Genomic DNA, 18,691 nt, shown 5'->3' with positions numbered 1-18,691 from the left:
ATGTTTTTGCTGGATTTAGGCAGGGTTTTTTTTTAAAAAAGTAATAGGCGATGTATTGAGAAGTAGAGTGGCGATCTTTCTTTGCTACAATGTCTGTGCCTTGTGGATCAGATGAAACATTTTCCATGCCAAAGGGAATTTAGCAGCTATGGCTTTGCAGCTCAAAACACAGGTAGGAAATGAGTTGACTTCCAGCTTGACAATAGAATACAATTGCCTCATGAAATGGGGGTGGGGGAAGAACCTGGTGATAAAAATGGCAGAGCACACCTCTTACTAGTAGCCTCATTGAGATAAACACGATGGCCTCCTACACTTCAGACCTTACAACCAGGAGTGGGTGGGCCTACTATAGCAGTCATAGTTCCACCCATTCAGACAGCAAACTCTGCCAAGCAGAACACATCAGTTGGAGCGAAGCTGCAAAGCCATGGCTGCAGAATTCCCTTTGGCATGGGAAATATTTGACCTCTTGACTCAGAAATCACAGAAGTTGTAGCAAAGAAAGGTGGCCACATCTCATCATATCTCTCATAACTTATTGTTAAATTTTTATCTTATGCTAACAGAGAAGTCAGTTTTCTGCTCTGAAGACTTGGGTTTCACAACAGCAAATTACTACACAATTCTGCCTCTGAAACTGCTGCTACAAGGGATCCATAAAGTCTATGTTGAAATAACAAAGCCTGGTGGCACCTTAAAATAAACAAACATATTAAGACATGTACTTTTATGGATCAGAGCTCACTCAGATGCAACTCGGGTCCATGAAAGCTTATCCCATCATACATATATTAATCTTTTAAGGTGGCACAAGACTGTTGGTTTTGCTGCAAAAGACTAACATGGCTACTCCTCTAGAAACTGTTACTTAATATGTTGGTCACTTTCATGGACTTCACCTGCTTGGTGTAGGAAATGTCAAAACCGTTGTGTACATTCAGATTCTAGATCTATGGCTGAAGTGTCTTGCTCTAAATGCACGTTTCTCCTTGCCTCTCCTGCCTTCCAGGGAATAAATCTCTAATGATAGCTGCTTGAGGCAAGAGGCACATTTCCTGTTCTTTCAGTCCCTCTATACCAAATTTAACACAGTACTCTCACACAGGGAAAGGTACAGCACATACATTTTGCTGCAGTTGGAAAACAAATAGTTTTCAACCAAATAAAATGCTGCTTGTGCTATGACAGGTATTATTTACCATTCCTGCAGAAAAGTATAAATCAAAATTTACGTTATTCTTTTGGCATGTCTTCATGCCGAGTTTGATTTCATGTTGTCCATCAGTGTCAAGCTAAAGCTTTGGTGAAAAGTGGCGATGAGCCATAAAAAAACATAGCAAACACAATACACACATTAAGCAAGGTGGAAAGAGAATGGTGATCTAGAGAGATTTGCCTATAAATTGGAAGACATACATTAAGATGTACTCTTGAAGCATAACTCCAAGTAATGTCCGGTAGCTGTAATGTCCTCAGTTCTTGGCACCAAGACTCACTGCATCTATAAACATCCATCACTTTTATTTCATTTTCATTTATTATATTTCTATGACACCCCACAGCTGAAACAATCTCGGTGGTTCTCTGGGCTGTTCACTTTCCCGAGGTAATGTATTCTCTAGATCACTATCCAGCAGAGGAAAATGATTATTAATACCATTATATTTAAATGGTTAAAAAAAAAAAGACACCAGGTCAGATCACACATTATGAAAAGGCAGTGGCAGCGGGGAGGGATTATTGGTTACATTTCTTCTTGTGGATATATTATTAGACCATGTTACAGATTAAGAGAAGTGTTTGAAAAGGTAAATCCAGGGATTAGGAATTTATCTGAACACTGAGATTATTTCAAAGATTCATTTGTCATTTTTGAAATTTCACTGAAAAATTAGATTCATTCAAAAGTTTGAAATCTTACTAGTAATTCAAAGTCAGTTACTAAAGAACACTAGGCAGAAAGAATAAACTGAGGGTATGAAAGGACAACACTTGGGTTCTTGTTTTTTGCCCAAGGACATGCTTTTTAAAGTTCTGTTTAACTTCCAGAAGCTAAACAACTTTTTAAAAGCTGTCTGGCACACCAAACAGCCTCCTAAATTTGCTCTTATGGCTATGGACAGCTGCTTTAGTACTTCATAAGACAGCTGCCGTCTACATAAAACTGATCTCATGTATAGGTGTTGATTACTTACATTGAACTTCACCTTCTGACCCAACTTATCTTCTATAACTAAACCCTCTCTTTTCATGCAATAGCTATTTGCCTGAATTTCATCTACATCTATGAAAGTAATACAGTAATAGAACTGAATCCCAATGGGACTACTATCAAATCATTAATTTGGTGTGAGAACAACTCAGGAAATACTCACCAACATTGCACATTGACAAGAAAATAAGCAAAATTGCAAGTCTTTTTCTTGCTTTTTATGACCAGCTGAACATGTTTTATGGAAGAGAGTGCAAGCAAATTTAGAAGCAGAGGGTTATCTCATACTTAAAATGGTCAGCAACATGGTTTGTGTTGATATAAAAGGAAGATGATGGTGTACGTGTCATTTTATTTGTTTACATTTATACATAAAATAAGCTTTATATGTTCCTCATACAACAGGCTACATCACTACTACCTTCTGAAGGTCACTGCATACTCTGGGGCAGCAGGACGCAATTAAGGCAGCCAAAGAGATTGTCTATAGTAGTGCAATTGCTGCCACCAGACAGAATGTTTTGCTCCAGACCAACTTCATTCCTTTTCGTTTCACCACCACTGAGCAGCTTAGGACAAATAAGAAGGGAAGCCCCTTGCTTGCTCCTGAGAATCCTTAGGTCGCAAGCACTTCCCGCCTATTGCTCGAAGTAACTTAAATTAAGCCAGCTCTTTAATCCATGGACCTTGAAGCAATGTAACTTTTGCTGTGTGAGAACTGCTGCACTGTCTTTTCACTCTCCCTTTTCAGCTCTTCAATATGTGCATCTAAGCGTTCCAAAATATGGTGAGATCTTACTTCTTCCTCTTCCAGGAACTTGGCAGCAATCACACCAATGTTTGTAGTAGGCAGGGGGCTCTAAAAAGAAAAGACATGTTGAATAGGATTCTGAAATAGGAGACTTTTGACCTAATGCTAAGTTTTATTATTACACTGTGACAGAAGAAAGCATTACTCGATCAATACCAGATTACAGTATGTTAACAGAAATCAAAAAGGCAAAGTTTCATTTCGGTATTTAACAGAACAGACTTAAAATACAAATGAAACTTCCATTGCCAAAGGTAACAATCATAGCTGCAATTATTTTTAAAAAAAATCCAAGTCAATCTCTTTTTACTAAATTTGAAAAAGAACCTTATCCTTTTTAGATAATTAAGAACATTTCAAACTTGTATTTCATCTGGTGCACCAGCAGCAAGACCATTTTGGTTTGACACCCTACACTTTTTTCAGAAAAACAATGAATTGTATAGTATTTAGCACGTACCATTATCCAAACATGTTTACTTGGAAGTAAGTCTCATTGAAAGCTTCTTTGCTTCTAAGCACATATACCTAAGTTTGCATCTTTTGAAAAACTTTGATGGTAAAACTGGATGTGAGGATGTTGCATATTGGAAATCATGATTCAAAACTATGATGATGATCATTTGGCTTCCTGGGTAAATGCTCCTGGGATTAAAAGCCTCACTGGAATCAATGGGCCTGGCTTCCAAGACAACAAGGCCAGGCTTGGCCTGCAAACCTTTCACACTTCCCTCATCATTCTCAGCATACCTCAGCAGCCATATGGTCTAGAAGGCACACCTTGTGAAAATGAAGTCTAAGAAGATCATACTAAGAGTTCAAACACAACCCATGCAAAAAGCAGAGAAGTAAGGAGACACCCTTCTGTGCCCTTCTGAGACTACTAGAGAGATTTACATTGCACATGAATGTGTTACTAATCCAACCTAGCAGCAAAAAAAGCCATCAAATTCATGTCAAAACTCTGGGTATATACATTTAGTTTCATCACGCTGCCCTGCTGCTTAAGACAAAGTAATAACTCCATGCAATCACAAACCTGCAGTCATTTTCAGTCTTGTCCCACAGTGTTTGGGGAACAATTTAGCCATACTGTCATTTCCATAATATTACACATTGTGGGGGTCTCCTCGGATTCCACCTGCCCTTCCAAGGTCCACGCTACATAGTTCTCCCCTGCAAGAACTACCCTTACATTATCTGGATTCTCCCTTGGAGGGAGGGGGGCAAGGCAAGCAGCTGCTGATTTAGCCTGCTCATCCACAGTTTGCCAGCAGAGTGCTGTGTTGGCCTATCTCAGCACAGCATATGCATGCATACATGCAAAGCCCTATAAAAGAAAGCGCTGGACGTTGAGTAGAAATCTTTGAGAAGCAGGAGCTATGCGTATAGATATGAAGCCCAGAGAAAAACTGGGTGGGATGGATTTTCAACAGAAACATTGAAAATTTGGGGGTACACTGAAAAAAACCCTCCAATGATATATTTCTCTTTTGGAATGAGTGAAATGCTTTTTAAGACATGTTTTTATTGATTCAAAATGTGTAGTGTGAAGATTTTTATGTTAGATAATTTACAGCATTGCAAAATGACAGTTCCTATGTATACCGTAGAGTTCAGTGTTTTCAATGTTCCAAATATTAATAATAATAATAATAATAATTTGTATTTTAAATTTGTATTTCTGCACTGCTGCTGATTTTATCCTGGTTGTGCTTTTATATTGTATTTTATATCATGGTTTTAATTTTTGTGAACCGCCCAGAGAGCTTCAGCTATTGGGCGGTATAGAAATGCAATCAATCAATCAAATATTTCTTACCCGCCTCTTCCTTTGGATCAAGGCAGGGAACAACGTTAGTACAACAATGCAATATAAATCAAATACATAAAATTAATTAAATGACCATATAAAACCAATACAAAGTAACAATCAACACATCTTTAAAAATGCTTAGGTTTCAAATTCATCTGGGTAGGCCTGCTAGAAAAGGCTAGTCTTTAAAGCTGTCTTAAATTCAGAGAGAGAGTTAAGTTGACGTATCTCCTCCGGCAGGCCATTCCAGTCTGGGGGCGACAGAACAAAAGGTCCTAGTTTTGGCTGACTGAAGTAAGTTCTCCCCAGAGGACCTGAGTGTGCGGGGCAGATTGTATGGGAAAAGGCGATCCCGCAGGTAACCTGGACCCAAACCATGTAGGGCTTTATACTTCACCCGGAAACTAATTGGCAGCCAGTGGAGCGATTTTAATGTTGGTGTAATATGGTCACCCCTAGGGCTGCCATATTTTGAACTAATTGAAGTTTCCAAACTAGGTACAAAGGTAGCCCCTATGTACAGCGTATTGCAGAAGTCGAGCCTTGAAGTTACCAGCGCATGTTGGAAGTCTTTAAGTCTTCCAACACTAGGAAAGGGTGTTGCCAATCCTTAAGATTATGACTGTTTGAAACTGTTTCTGTCATGTTTTCTATTTTTAACTTTCTCCCTTATGTTTCTAAGATGGCAAAAGCTAGAATATGTGTGCTTGGGTAGAATAGGATCAGTAGCTTGCAGCTTGCTTGCTCTATCTAGTATTGGGCATTTTCACAATTTTGCTTGTAGGAAAGTTATTATTTTTGCATTTTATGTTGTTAACACAGTACAATAAGTATTGCATATGTTTCCACCCCCACCCAAAATTTCTCTTCTTCCCTGTTCCAAAAAGCAAAGAACGTGTTGTGTCCCCCTCCAGCCCCCAATGTAAGGCTTGCTCATTACATCTCTATGAGCAAGTCTTCCTTGCTCTCCCATGTTTTCACCCATCTAAAGTTAACAGCCCTGTACTGCCACCACCTGAATGGCAATGGTTCTCTGGCCTGCATTCAGGAAAGGAGCAGTCAGTTGAAGTTGGGACAACCCTTGTTATGCCCTCCTGTCAGCAAGATGCTGCTACCAGGTGCTGTACTATAGAAACTTTGCAGTCTTAATTTGAAAAGAACATACCCACTTTCGTGTCATATAATGCATCCATTTATTATGCTTACCAAAGGCAAAAATTCTCTCTCGCGCTCACTTGACACATCATAATTAAATTCCTTGTTTCCACATGAGAAGGGATCTGATCTCAGAAGGGGATCACAGGACAAAGATTCCATAGAGTTGCTCCTGCTGATCCGAGGTGACAGTCCAGCAGCTGTACTAGAAACAGGAACCTTTCTGGCTGACAAGTGTCGCACTTTCTGGATTTCCTCTTCATAGTGCTGAATACTTTTGTCAAATCTAGCCTTAAGTGCTCTCATTTCTTCCTCATGCTTGCATTGTAGCTCTTGCATCCTCCTGCACATTGATTAGAAACTATGTTAGAATGACAGACCAGCTCGTTTCAGCTGCAACTACACAAGACTGTTTAGGGAAACTATGCAACAAACTGACCATAGTCAGTGCTCTACATGTCCCAAGCAGAAAATTCATGGATGCCACAGACGCCACATAAATATCTAAGTGTAATAATGGAATGACCATGTGTGGTACATATAAGAACTATACGACAGCTTCGTCTGGCATCAGAAAATCCAGGAAGAAGACAAATGAGAAGAACTGGCATCCGCTTTCAATGTTCCTCTTAATCTGCTTTGACAATAATGGCAACACACGAAGAGCTTTATTCAAGGCTCACCTACAGCTGAAGGATAACAATCTGGGAAATGGCTAGAGATGATAAAAGGATTCAAGTTATTTTGGAATGCTTTAGTATTCACTTGTGCTTAAAACCAGTAGTGCTGTAAGCCTAAATATTTGTTAGTTACTGTTCTCCATTTCCAAAGCTTTGTAGACTCTTACCTGTTCTCTGTATTCTTTACCTCTGCCACCTGAATCTGCATCTGTTGCACAATACTCTCATATTTGTCCTGCGAGACCCAAGATGAAGCTTCCAAGCTTGCTCTGGTTTCTGCTAGTTCTTTCTGTAGTTGCTTGTTCTCAGACTCCACTTTATTTAGGGCCTTGGCATAACTTTCCTGGAGTTCTGCTACGGGGATGTTTTTTGCCTTAGGATGACAGAAATGCTTTAGTCAGTACTGCCTTGTATATACAAACCAAGTCTCCCTAAAGTTTGCTTCTGTATTGCAAATCTAAGAAGTAAAATTTCCAAGCCTCCTACTAGGAAAAAATCCCTTCGGAGGACAAATCCATCACAAACTGTCTGAACGAGTCTACATCTAGGCAGACTGAACTAATCAAACCTACAGAGGTACAAGCTTCCCTCATTCATCTCAATTGGGCGTGAACTTCAAGACCAATTTGTGAACACTTAAACGTCAGCCCCATTAAATATGTTCCAGCTGTACAGCTCACCATTTACATCCAAGCCAATGGAACTGCCAGCTTGTAGTTGGGTATACTCAAAACCTCCTGACACTCCATTCATTTGAAACTGCTGTGTGATTAGTGTATTTGCCAGCTGCAGAGAAGAGCTTAAATAACCAGCTGAGACTGACCATTCTTGAGCAATGAGTCCAAGATTCCATTACAGACAAAACTAACCACACATGCAAACACAAATCAAAGCATGACTAATGTCAGCTCAGGGACCTTGAGCAAAAAAATCCATTTTTGAAATGCCACTTCCAATTTTTTTCTCAAGGTTTCAAAGGAAAGTTAGTAAAATAATGAAAGAAAAATGCTAAAAATCCATATTAGTGTAATACCCTTATTAGGCCAATTGAAAGGTCATAACATTTCTTTGAGTTCTTCCAATTTCTTCATCAGGTAAGATAGTAAACAAATCACAAAAGGGAGCTGGGGGTGGGGGTGGAAAAGTGTTTAATATTAAAGGTGTGGAATCAGCATTGGTTACAATCTTAAGACGGAAAGTGGGAGGGGACAAAAGACATTCAAATTAGGCTCTACCAGATACTGAGATGGTTTAACCTTATACTTGGGACCCTCCCAAGGATTGCTGGGAAGAAAAAACAAACAACGGCATTAAAAAAAAAAAGATCCAGCTATTTACTGAGTTTAAACCACTCAGCCTAATTTGCATGACTTCAGTCCCTTCTTACTTTCAACTTTAAGACTGTAACCAAATGCAGACTCCACTCCATGGCTTTAACGTCAGCCACTTTTTTCTTCCCTTGTGTGCCTTTTATCTGCATTGTTTACCATCTTGTCCCATGAAGAGTTCTGAAGATTCAAAAGCTTGCACAGAACTTGGTGATTTTTGAGTTGGCCCAATAAATGTATTATGGTAATATGATTCAGTCTAAATTCATATCAACCCAAATATGATACATTTGTAAACTGAAAAGGGAAACCCTAGACACAAGCATATACACCCCTCCACATGGATGATGTTGGGACATGATCCTCTACCCTCTATGCAGAGAGATTGAGAGAGGGCCATTGGACTACTTGTGAACCGCCTCCTTCTCTCCTCACCAGATGCATTAGCGAACACCTGAACTGGAAGATACTAAACTGGAAGATCCAGGGAGATCCCACGTTCAAACAAAAACAGGATCAGTTTAAGAGCTCACTTCTATATATGGTGACAGTGGGGACAACATCAGAAGAAGCACACACGCCAAAGGCCCGCTCTTGGTCTCACCATGTGTAGAAAGGATCATACGTATGTTTATGCAATATCTGAACAGCCCCATTATATCACTTAAGTATAAAAAGTACACACAAAGCTATTTTTAGTCTTCAAAGTGAGTGTGTTGTGGTTTAATACTTGTGAGCAGGCTTAGAATGCCACTTCGTATTGCAATGTTTCCTTATAATCTTCACTAACATTCATTAAGACAACTTGCACTGACACCTAGTGTCACAGCAAATAAAATGCATGTATTTTAGTTTATACATGTATTTTTTTTTATCTCAGTCCTTAGGATGTTTACTGAGAAGTAAGCCCCTTCAATTTCACTTAAACACTGCTGAGCCCTTACACACACACACACACACACATACACACACACACACACACAGTGCCTTAACCTGCAAACTTCAGTAGTTTTGTATAACTATACAAAAAATGCACTTGTCTGCACAACACACAATAGCCAAGTGTTATTAAGAGAGGCTATGACCACACGACATTGGAAATAACATATCCCCATCACACCAGACGTTACCTTTTGCAGCATTTCTGAGAGATGGTGGTTTTCGTGCCTGAGAGCTTCCAACTGAGATAATATAGCCTTAAAGATTGGTTAAAAAAAAAGTTATCAATTGATTTTTCTAAGCATTCGTATAAATCAGATGCAGGAACCGTATAGTCCTTTGTCCATATGCCTCCCACAAAGGCATGCGTTATTCAGTCCAGAAATTAGTTCAAATGTCAGAATCCCAACTTTCATCTTAGCAGGTTACTAGCCCTCATAACTAAATTTGGAACTGTGATGCCAGCAATGCTAAAGGGTCTCTAACAAGCATGCAAACTAAGTCTCATGTCATTATTTTCAATCTCATGTTTTATAGATCTATACATCAAACCACTTCAAGGGACAACAGCCATTTTACCCTGTGCTCCACTGCCTTTCGTTCTGCTTTTTCAATCTCTATTCTGAGTCGCTGCTCCAAGTCCAAGGTAGAACCGCTGGATGAAGCAATTGTGATGTCACGCTGGTGCAATTCCTGTGTTAATTGTGTGACCTCCTGCTTCATTCCTTCCAACTCACTGCTATGACTTTGTTCCTTGTGTGACAGCTGCTCCTTGAGCTGGACAGAGATGTATATGAATTTACAGGTTAACACTTCAGCAATGATCAGAAAGTAACTTAGGTGAACCTCTGCAGAGGCTGATAACAGGGTCTCTGGAAGCATGCCTTCCCCCAGTTCGCTACTGAACCCTAGTCTGAAGCATGGTTTCAGAGTTTATTCAATATAATAGTCTTGTCTGACCTCATTTTATGTGTTGCAGTCCAGGGTAGTTTTACTCCGTTGAATCAGGGACTCATTCATGATGAATTAGCAAATTACCTATAAATTGACTGGCAAATTTAATTATTCATGTCCTGGCAGTTATAACAGACACAACTGCCATTTGACCGCTCCTGGGTTTCTATTGCACACAGTCATCAAAAAGGTGCAAATACAACAAAGCACACCATATTTAGAAAATGCTTTGCATTCCTAAAGGTCTATAAATTCAGGCACAAATCTAACAATGGCATTAGAGGAAAAGAACAGGACCACTTCTTAAAACCACACACTGAAACATCAGTAGAATAAAGCAGCAGCTCTTCCAAATCAAGCTAGGATGCTGGGCCCTGTGGGAGAGCTGTCATCCTTAAAAATTCAGTAGGGGTCAATGAGAATGTTCCACTGAAGGCATGCCACATGTCCTGGCTAGCAAGGGGAGGAAGGCTCCACCAATCTCAGTACCCTACCTATCCCTAGAACTCCACACCTTACTCCCTCCCAATATTCCATGCCCTCTAAGGGAAACTGACCCCACATTTTCCAAACTATTGCCAGAGTATTTCAGAAGAATACTAAAGTTGAGACGATCAAACCTGAGTATTTCCCATCCAGATTTGGTTCTTGGTATAAGCTAGACATTTGATATTGGCTGCTAAGGAGAATGTAAAACATTTACTGGACTAGCATTTACAAATATAGGTGGTTAACATAGGCCTGGTTTAGATGTAATGGGCATGAGCCTTTGTTGAGCATGAGCAAGTGACAAGCCTGAACATTTCCTCTTCCTCTTATATCACCCATCTGCAGAATCTTCCTGTTTCTTAAACCATGGACTCCTGCAACATCTGAACTGGGAAACTATAGCTTAAGAAATCTGAATGTCTGCTCTGAAGGCAGTTTTGCAAAGGGAGTAAATGGGAGGGAGTTCCTGGACTTTCATTGTGCCACTAGATGAAAGGAGACACAAAGTTTCCAGACGCACTTTATGGGAGAGAGGGCTAAATTTAAAGACTTCACTCATAGAAGATCAAAGTTATAATTTCTATTGGAAGTAAACAGAAGCCCCTTTCTTTTGCTACATTTTTTTCTTTCCCAGACTTGCTCACATTCAGAAACCTATCCTTGTCTCTTCTATGCAAACCCCTGAAATTATTTTGTTTTTCATACAGTCTTGGAGAAGACAAAGAAAGATGTATTGGTAAGGGATACATAATAAATGATTGGTAGATATGCTTCTGCTCTCTTTATGTCCCCTAACAATGATCCACATTTGGTCGTCCACCTGGCCTATCAACTAGTCCTATTGATGTTCACTTCGCATGGTTTTATAAGTCAGGCCCTGTTCTGTTCCTCTTCTCATTTCAATGCCGGATTAGTGCTCCAGCCTGCAGTTCTTTGCATTCAGCTATTCTTCTGGACTTTTGGAAACCTTGCTGGCTTTCTGATACTAACACACATTACATACAGGCAAGTCCCTCCAATTTCTACAGACAGCATTTTTCAAGTGGGCGATTTTAGGAAAACAACCCATGATACAAAGCAGGTGTTAGCCTATAATTATACATTATTTACTTTGTACCTAACCTGCTGAGGCAAACACCCTGGGCACTATCCAATGGTAATCCTACATAGACTAGGCCCATTCACTTCAATGGGTCAATTCTATGTAGGACTAACATTGGCTACCGCAGAAAATATTCTCACAGTTCCCAAATCTATTTTACTATACACCACCCTACAGTTTTCATTTATTCGGACAAGAGGCACTTAACCTTTTTAATTTCAGCCTTGGCCTGGCAAAGGTGCTCTTCAGCCAGCTGCAGCTCCCGACACTTCTTAGTTAGCTCCTCACACGGCTGGATGCGCTTTGTGTTCGTAGATCCCAGGCTGGAGCCCCAAAATATAAAGACAGATGTTAACAAAATATTTAGGAAGTTATTGTAACAACAAAATACAGAGCCCAAACAACCGGGCAGCTTTTCCGCTCCCCTGCTATTTTACTTGAGCTCCAATTTTGATGCACAAATCTTACCCAGCACTGTCCAAGATGTAGAGACTTTGTTTGATACCTTATAATTAGCTCAACAAATGAACAGAAGAAAGAAAATGCAGTCATAATTTTGGTCATTATAGCAAGTCTATAGTGGAACTTAATATGATTCTTGGGCCTTAGTATGAGATAAAAAATACTATAACTAGCTATCTCTAAGGAAGACCATACTTGCATAACCCAAAGTAAATTGCTAAAAAAAGCATAAATATTTCTAAAACCACCTCCAGAGCTTCTGGACACATTAAAGATACATATCTTGTTTTCTATGTATTCTTTTCTAAAGATGGAGAAATTTTTGAGATGATCATCTACCTGCCCTCAAGATGAGTCAGCATGATCTAGCTGCAGGCATATACTGCCCAATTCTGCCTCATCGTGGTAGATTCCTTTGATTCCCTCACTGCTCTGCAGTCATTGTTTTAATGACCCAAACAGGAACATAGATCAACCCCTGAAGATCTCAGCCTCACAACAGCCAAACAAAGTCTGTCACACGAGTTCTATTCTGAAGCATAAATGTAGTTGGACACAAGACACTGCAATATATTTTGTATTTCTAAAGTGCTAAATATATGATGAAAATAGCAACAAATATACTTTTAACTCATAGAATCACAGAAGAGTAGAGTTGGAAGGGGCCTATAAGGCCATTGAGTCCAACCCCCTGCTCATTGCAGCTATGAATTAATGGCAATATTTATTTGTTTTTTACATTACTTGGCCGCCTTTCAGGGCAAAGGCCCTCACAAGGCAGCTTACAACAAAATACATGAAACATTAAAAGCAATAAATTATTAAAAGCTATAAAAACATGATCGCAATAAAATAAAACTAACAGTAACAACAATAGCAGCAATACTGGCAAGCTGCCATTCTCCCTATCAAGCCTTGCAACTGACGAAGGCAACGGAGCAACCGTTTACATTGCCCACCTTGAGCTCTGCTTTAGCACTGCTGACAATGAGCTGCTACTGACCTTCCTAATCTTAGAACAGCGATTTAAGGAATCTTATCAATCATGGGGCCATTACTATTTAAAACGGGGTCTAGGGGCTGGGTTCTTGACCTAATTTTATGCAAGTGGGGGGAACCCAGAGGGAAAGGAGGGTGGGAAGGGGGAAATATATGACGGGAAGCTGAAATAGATACAACAATGGTAGGGGCTGAAGCCTTCTGCAAGTGATAGTTTAAGACCTCTGGCAAGAGCAATTTGTCCCTCCTCCAGCATCCTCTTCAGCAGAAAGGGAGCAAAAGCAAAAAGGAAGTGGTTGGCAGAAAAAGAGGAGAGGTGTCACCACCCACTTTTGGCTCTGGTCCAAACCCCTGCTGACATGCAGCCTGCAACAGATTATCCCCATGGAAATTTATCCCTTGATGGGGGTGGGGGGTGGAGGAGAAAGGTTTCTACCCCTTGTTTAAAACTACATTCTAGATGTTAATCAGCAAGGAAACAGAATGAAAAGCAAGGCTCAGTGCCTGTGCCTAAAATCATCAATAAAGGTCTTATCTTAAACCAAACTCGACAAAAGAAGCAAAATGAGTTTAAGAGAGTTTGTAGATAATTAAAGGTAAGAATGGAGCTACCACAAAATAAACTTTAATAAAATGACTAGTCTATAATACAAAGTATAAAAAGCATTTGTAAAAAATTTATAGTCTAAAATATATAAAATTATACCAAAACAATAACTAGACATTTTACATACATGGTGACATTGCTGTTTTCTAGTATAGCCTATTGCATTATTATTTGTATTAGAAAGCAGAAATATCACCATGTATGTGGACTGTCTAGTTTTTGTTTTGGTAGAAAAGCAGAGTTCAGTCCAAATCAAATCAATCAAATCATGTTGTGGGCCCATATAATCCTATGTTCTCCTTTTTCTTTTTTGAAGATTGCCAAATACACTTCCTGTTTCAAATTCCAGTGTAAATAATTTGGGTAGGTTTTGATGTCCACGTCCATACCTGATGAGAACTTCTTTGGTGTGCAGGGTCTCATTTAGTTTGGACACCTCCTTTTGTAACTGTTCATTATGAAGCTGTAAGTTGTTAACAAACTCCTCCTGAGATAGCAGAGTGGCTCTGAGTTCCATCTTTTCATCATGCAGAACCTTCAGAAGAGAAGATGGAAATTACTGGTACACAGATACAACAAACAGGATTAAGTTAACAACCTTAAGATAAGAAAACTATTAATTGTGCCTGTGTGTGTATATATCCCAAGTAGAGGACAACTTGGAACAGCCCCTTCCCCTACCACACATTGCTTCTCAATTAAGAGCATCTTTGCACAAAGTTAAGAGGAAGCCTGTTTAAATGGTGATTTGCCAGCCCAAGCTGTACATTACACTGTTTCCAAGCAATTCACTCACAGACCTCCAGTGAGTTTTGGGAAAGTCTCAGCTCATCTAGGAGTCTCTGTTGTTCATCCAGAATCTTCTGGTTGGTATCAGTCAAATCATCCACTCTCATATTCAGCCTCTCCACTTCTAATTCATTGGCACAGATAGTGTCATTGGCCCTTTCCAGCTTGCTGGTTAAATGATGGATTTCAGATTGGCTCGCCAGCTCCAGAGACTCAAACATTTGCTTTCGACTGGACAGTTGAGTCTGTAACATAGAGAACATAGTTCTGATAAAGTTTAGCAATATGCTACAAGAGTAAAAACAAAGCCGGATTCAGAACTTGAGACCTTCATAATCGTATTTTCCATCCTAATAGATAATTTTTCTGGAGTTTACTTCCATTGTAGAGATAATGAGCCATGGGTGAAACACCTTCTCAAGGCCACCCAGTTTGTGTATGACTGGGCCAGATCATTGTCTGTCCACATCCAAGACTAAAATCCTATCCTTTGAGGCTATCACCTGCTATTCATGGTTTCGGTCCTTCAGAGGGAAATTTGGAATTTCTGGGATCAGTGCCAGAGGTGATCTAAGCATCTTTGAAGTGGAGTGCATTTCCAGGGGGTACCCCTTGCACTCCTCCCCACAGTAAAGCAGGGCTTCAGAAGTCTTCCAATGCTGAACACAACAGGGATGCATCTCTGCTTTCCTCAACACTTTTACACTGGGGAGGGGGCTTACCACTGTAGTGATGGGCTTCAACAGCACACAGGGTGACACCAGAGACAATAACCCACCCAGCCCCCTTCAGGAAAGGGACAGGGATGAGAACAAGCTCAAGTTCTGTCTGGCTACCAAGCCCTGCCAAAATTTGTGGATCCCTGGACTTCCACAAACCAATAGGTTCATCTTTAAATAAAACTCATAAGTAAAGTGTCACCCACTAAAATGATAGAAACGCAGATTTAAAAGTACAAGTTACTATGATACAGACTAGATTGTTCAGCTATTAAGAGTTTCAGACATTTGGATTAGAAGCTCTTTTTAAAGAAGACTTCTTCCAAAAGAGATGGGAATATTACATGTCACAATCGTTATTTGTCATTGCTTGTTCACAAATTCATAGTTTTTCTTCACGCTGTTCACCTGCTAGTTTAAAAAGAAAACTGAAGATGACAACATTCCTGGGCTTCAGAGGACCCAGCACAGAAGGGTTGATGTAGCTGGGGCAACCAATAAGGTAACATCACTATTTTGGCAAGAGTGCATGTGGGAACCCTCACAAGATGAGAAAAAGGAAACAAACATTATTGGAGTCTTGCAGATGAGCATAAATGAGATGTGCTGAATTTTATTTTTGTTCAATTGTAAGTTCGGACAGTACTTCTGGTGCAAAGGCGCAATCCTCCAAAATCAACACGCATAGGGTAACTGCATATCCACAGTTAAAAACTCTTTGATTGCCATCAAAATGCTATCCTATTTCCTGTTGTTTTATTACGTTGTCACTGATGTCAGCCAAGGCTCCAACAGAGTCTGCTTTCCGAAGGCTGAGCCATCAAGAACACAGGCACAGCTGCAGCAAGGCATTTGTCTCAAAAAGGCTCACACTTTGTCCAAGCAAATCCACCAGCATCGGCCTTTTACAAAGCCGCCATCAGTGTCAGCTTCAATCCCATCACTGCTAAATTCTGCCATGCAGAACTTCCACTCAGTGGCAACTCTGGAGTCCATTAAGTGCAAAGCTCCCAGCAAGAGCTTCTTATCAGTGTCTGCTGTGATTGTGTCAGAGCAAGCGTCTTCACAGCTGGCACCTGGTCGGTTAAACTAACTAAGCCACAGTAGCACTAACTCAATGAACAGATTAATTTTTTTCAGAAGCAGCAGAGGCTTTGTGCTTTTGCTTCAAGAGACACAAACAACAGAGCTATGAATTTACACTGCTTTGGTTACCTTGCCACATGCACATTTTGTAGGAAATGCACCATTTTTGAACAGCACTATTTAAACCTGTCAGGTACGCTTCATGGCATGTTGTCTGGCACCTGGCAGCTACCTAGCTTTCAACAAAATAGATTTCTAAAATTTCACACTGTGCCATTCTCCTACAAGAGTCATTTTATGGCCTTTCTACTGCTGGCACTTAAGAGCAAAAGAGAGCATTTGCCTCTCCACCGCTAAACAGATTTCAGATTATTTCCCAGATACGTATACGTATTGAAGAGGACAAGGTTATTCCATTGGGAGATTCAAGGTCATTTCAATGGTAGCTCAAATTGTACGAAGGCTCAGGAGATTGCCGCAAGTCCTTTCTCCTGCCTTCCAAGGCAAACAACTCATCCTCCATTAACTCTACCTGAATGAGCTCAGACTGCTCAGCCAAAGCCTTCCTCTGTGCTTCCAGTGATGCCACATGCTGTTGGTAGTGCAAGCGCTGCTTCTCCCAATCTAAAGATTTTTGACGGAATTCCTGTAAGGACAATTGCCATTCACTATCTGTTTGGTTGAAAAGTATCCTCTACTTCAAATGTAGTATTTTCTGCCTTTTTCTGATTACCTTGCATACTTTTATCCACTACAGGGATCCCATTTAGCCAGCCATCTGATGCAACCACTTAGAAAAACAGTATTTTATTTTGGCTTCCCCTCTAGGATTCATGTCAACTACTGATTTTATGGATATTGAGCACTAACAGACTCATGGCTGGTTTTACAGAGAATAAAAGTTCTGCTTTCCAAAGAATCTGCTACAAAATCATGTACATTGCAAGCATGAAGTTGCCTACTCTTGCAATAAGGAAAGATCCAGAAACCAGACACTGCTGAATTAATTAAGACTGAAAATGCGGTGTTCTTGGAAAACACCACAAAAAGCTTCCAGTGACTTACTAACAACCATGGGAAGAAGGCAGCCTCCTGTAACTGGAATAATTCAGCATACTTGTTTGTAAACAAAGCCCCTAAGCATTATGTATGTACTAGAAATATGTAAAATTTAACACCAAAGCAAAGGATGAAATGCAAGTGAATTGTGACAGGGGGGCAGGTGCAGACATACCCTTAGTACAGACCACTCATTTGGTCATTTCTTTCTCTCTATGTCTCAACTTTGAGAGAGAGAGAGAGAGAGAGACTCAACTAAGTATTGTAGCAATACACTGGTGACTGACAAATGTTTCAAAAGGTGTTTGTGACTTATTACACATTTTTGAAGTAGTTCATTAATAAAGCCAGTAATTTAAAAACATCAACACATTTAAGCAGTTTTCATAAGCAATTAAAAGGCATGTTAAAACAGGACTTTCACCATTAGCCTTGACGAAATCAGACAAGAGATCAACAGTGCAGCTCTCTCTTTTACCAGTTTGATAGTGTAGGAGGGGAAAATGCGGTGTATACAGTGACCTGGTTCACATGACACAACAGCCCACTGTGGTGTAATTTACCTGTGGGGACTGTCATGTTGTGCCGTGCACCATTTTTGCATGGCACCTGCAGCTGCCAGGCTTGCAGTGTTGTGTGAACCCAGGTGGCAGGGATTGTTTGAGGATTAAATAACGCTCAAAGAACTCAAGACTTGTTTTAGGGTTGAGAGTTGTCTAACACTTAAACAATCCCATCCACCTGAGTTTGCCTGACACGAGAAGCCACAGAAAGCCATGCATGCACCAAGCAAAAATGGCACCTGCGAACAGGTAAATTAAGCCACAGTGGACTATCATGATGTGTGGACAGATTCTATCTTGCCTTACAACCCGGTTTTCATTAATTGCAACTAGGAGCAGCTTTTCCAAATACCAAGTGCCTTGAAATCTGTGCAAGCCTTGTGCCTCGGATTCAGAAATCCAACTCACGGAGGCCATTTCATGACAGATCTCAGGGGAAGTAGGCGGCTGTGGAACATGCAGCAATCCCTCCAGGGTCACTGGAGTATCCTGGATCGTGGCGGAGCGGCCAATCGCACTGAGGAGAGGCTGATCACAGTGATGGCAGCAGCGAGGACACGTGTGCCCTGTCTCTTCCTTGTCTGCTGAGATCAGAGATAGGATCTTGCTGTGGGGGAGGGGGGAGTTTAAAATTTCTCCCCCACCAGCCACAATCCTGATCATAGTTTCCCCATTGCTATTAGCAGAAAGTAAGCAGCAATTTGTTCCCCAATCCAAGCTAATGGCTGGTCAGCTGAGCAGTAGGGAAAGTGGGCAGGGTTCCACAGGAAGCACAGAGTGGCCAAGGGTCACATGTGCACCCATGGATTCCCATACATGATCTAAACTGTGACAATTTAAATCAGGTTTACAGAGCAATCCAAGAACAAGCTGAATAAAAAGAAAACATTCTTCTAAACATTCTTTGAAATCTTATTG

At 40.4% G+C, this 18,691-nt stretch overlaps 1 protein-coding gene across 5 annotated transcripts in view; it reads right to left on the bottom strand.

Annotated features, from left to right (window-relative positions):
* Window positions 1-2,573: 2,573 nt before the first annotated feature.
* CEP63 (centrosomal protein 63) overlaps window positions 2,574-18,691 on the bottom strand; it is a 32,177-nt gene continuing 16,059 nt past the window's right edge. For 4 of the 5 annotated variants that reach the window (XM_063132307.1, XM_063132306.1, XM_063132309.1 and 1 more), the window contains 9 exons: window positions 16,684-16,797; window positions 14,358-14,591; window positions 13,947-14,092; window positions 11,698-11,812; window positions 9,524-9,721; window positions 9,136-9,201; window positions 6,845-7,050; window positions 6,049-6,340; window positions 2,574-3,074 (listed from right to left, as the gene is read on the bottom strand). In XM_063132307.1, coding sequence (XP_062988377.1) covers window positions 2,889-3,074; window positions 6,049-6,340; window positions 6,845-7,050; window positions 9,136-9,201; window positions 9,524-9,721; window positions 11,698-11,812; window positions 13,947-14,092; window positions 14,358-14,591; window positions 16,684-16,797 — 1,557 coding nt within the window. In that variant the 3' untranslated portion in view covers window positions 2,574-2,888. The remainder of the gene's footprint in view (window positions 3,075-6,048; window positions 6,341-6,844; window positions 7,051-9,135; window positions 9,202-9,523; window positions 9,722-11,697; window positions 11,813-13,946; window positions 14,093-14,357; window positions 14,592-16,683; window positions 16,798-18,691) is intronic. The other variant, XM_063132310.1, reaches the window with a different exon arrangement.

Source organism: Elgaria multicarinata, chromosome 8, assembly GCF_023053635.1.
Source record: "Elgaria multicarinata webbii isolate HBS135686 ecotype San Diego chromosome 8, rElgMul1.1.pri, whole genome shotgun sequence".
In the NCBI taxonomy this organism is placed as follows: Eukaryota; Metazoa; Chordata; class Lepidosauria; order Squamata; family Anguidae; genus Elgaria; species Elgaria multicarinata.
The sequence above is the reverse complement of the archived record's forward strand: the minus strand, read 5'-3'. Positions and strand labels throughout refer to the sequence as shown.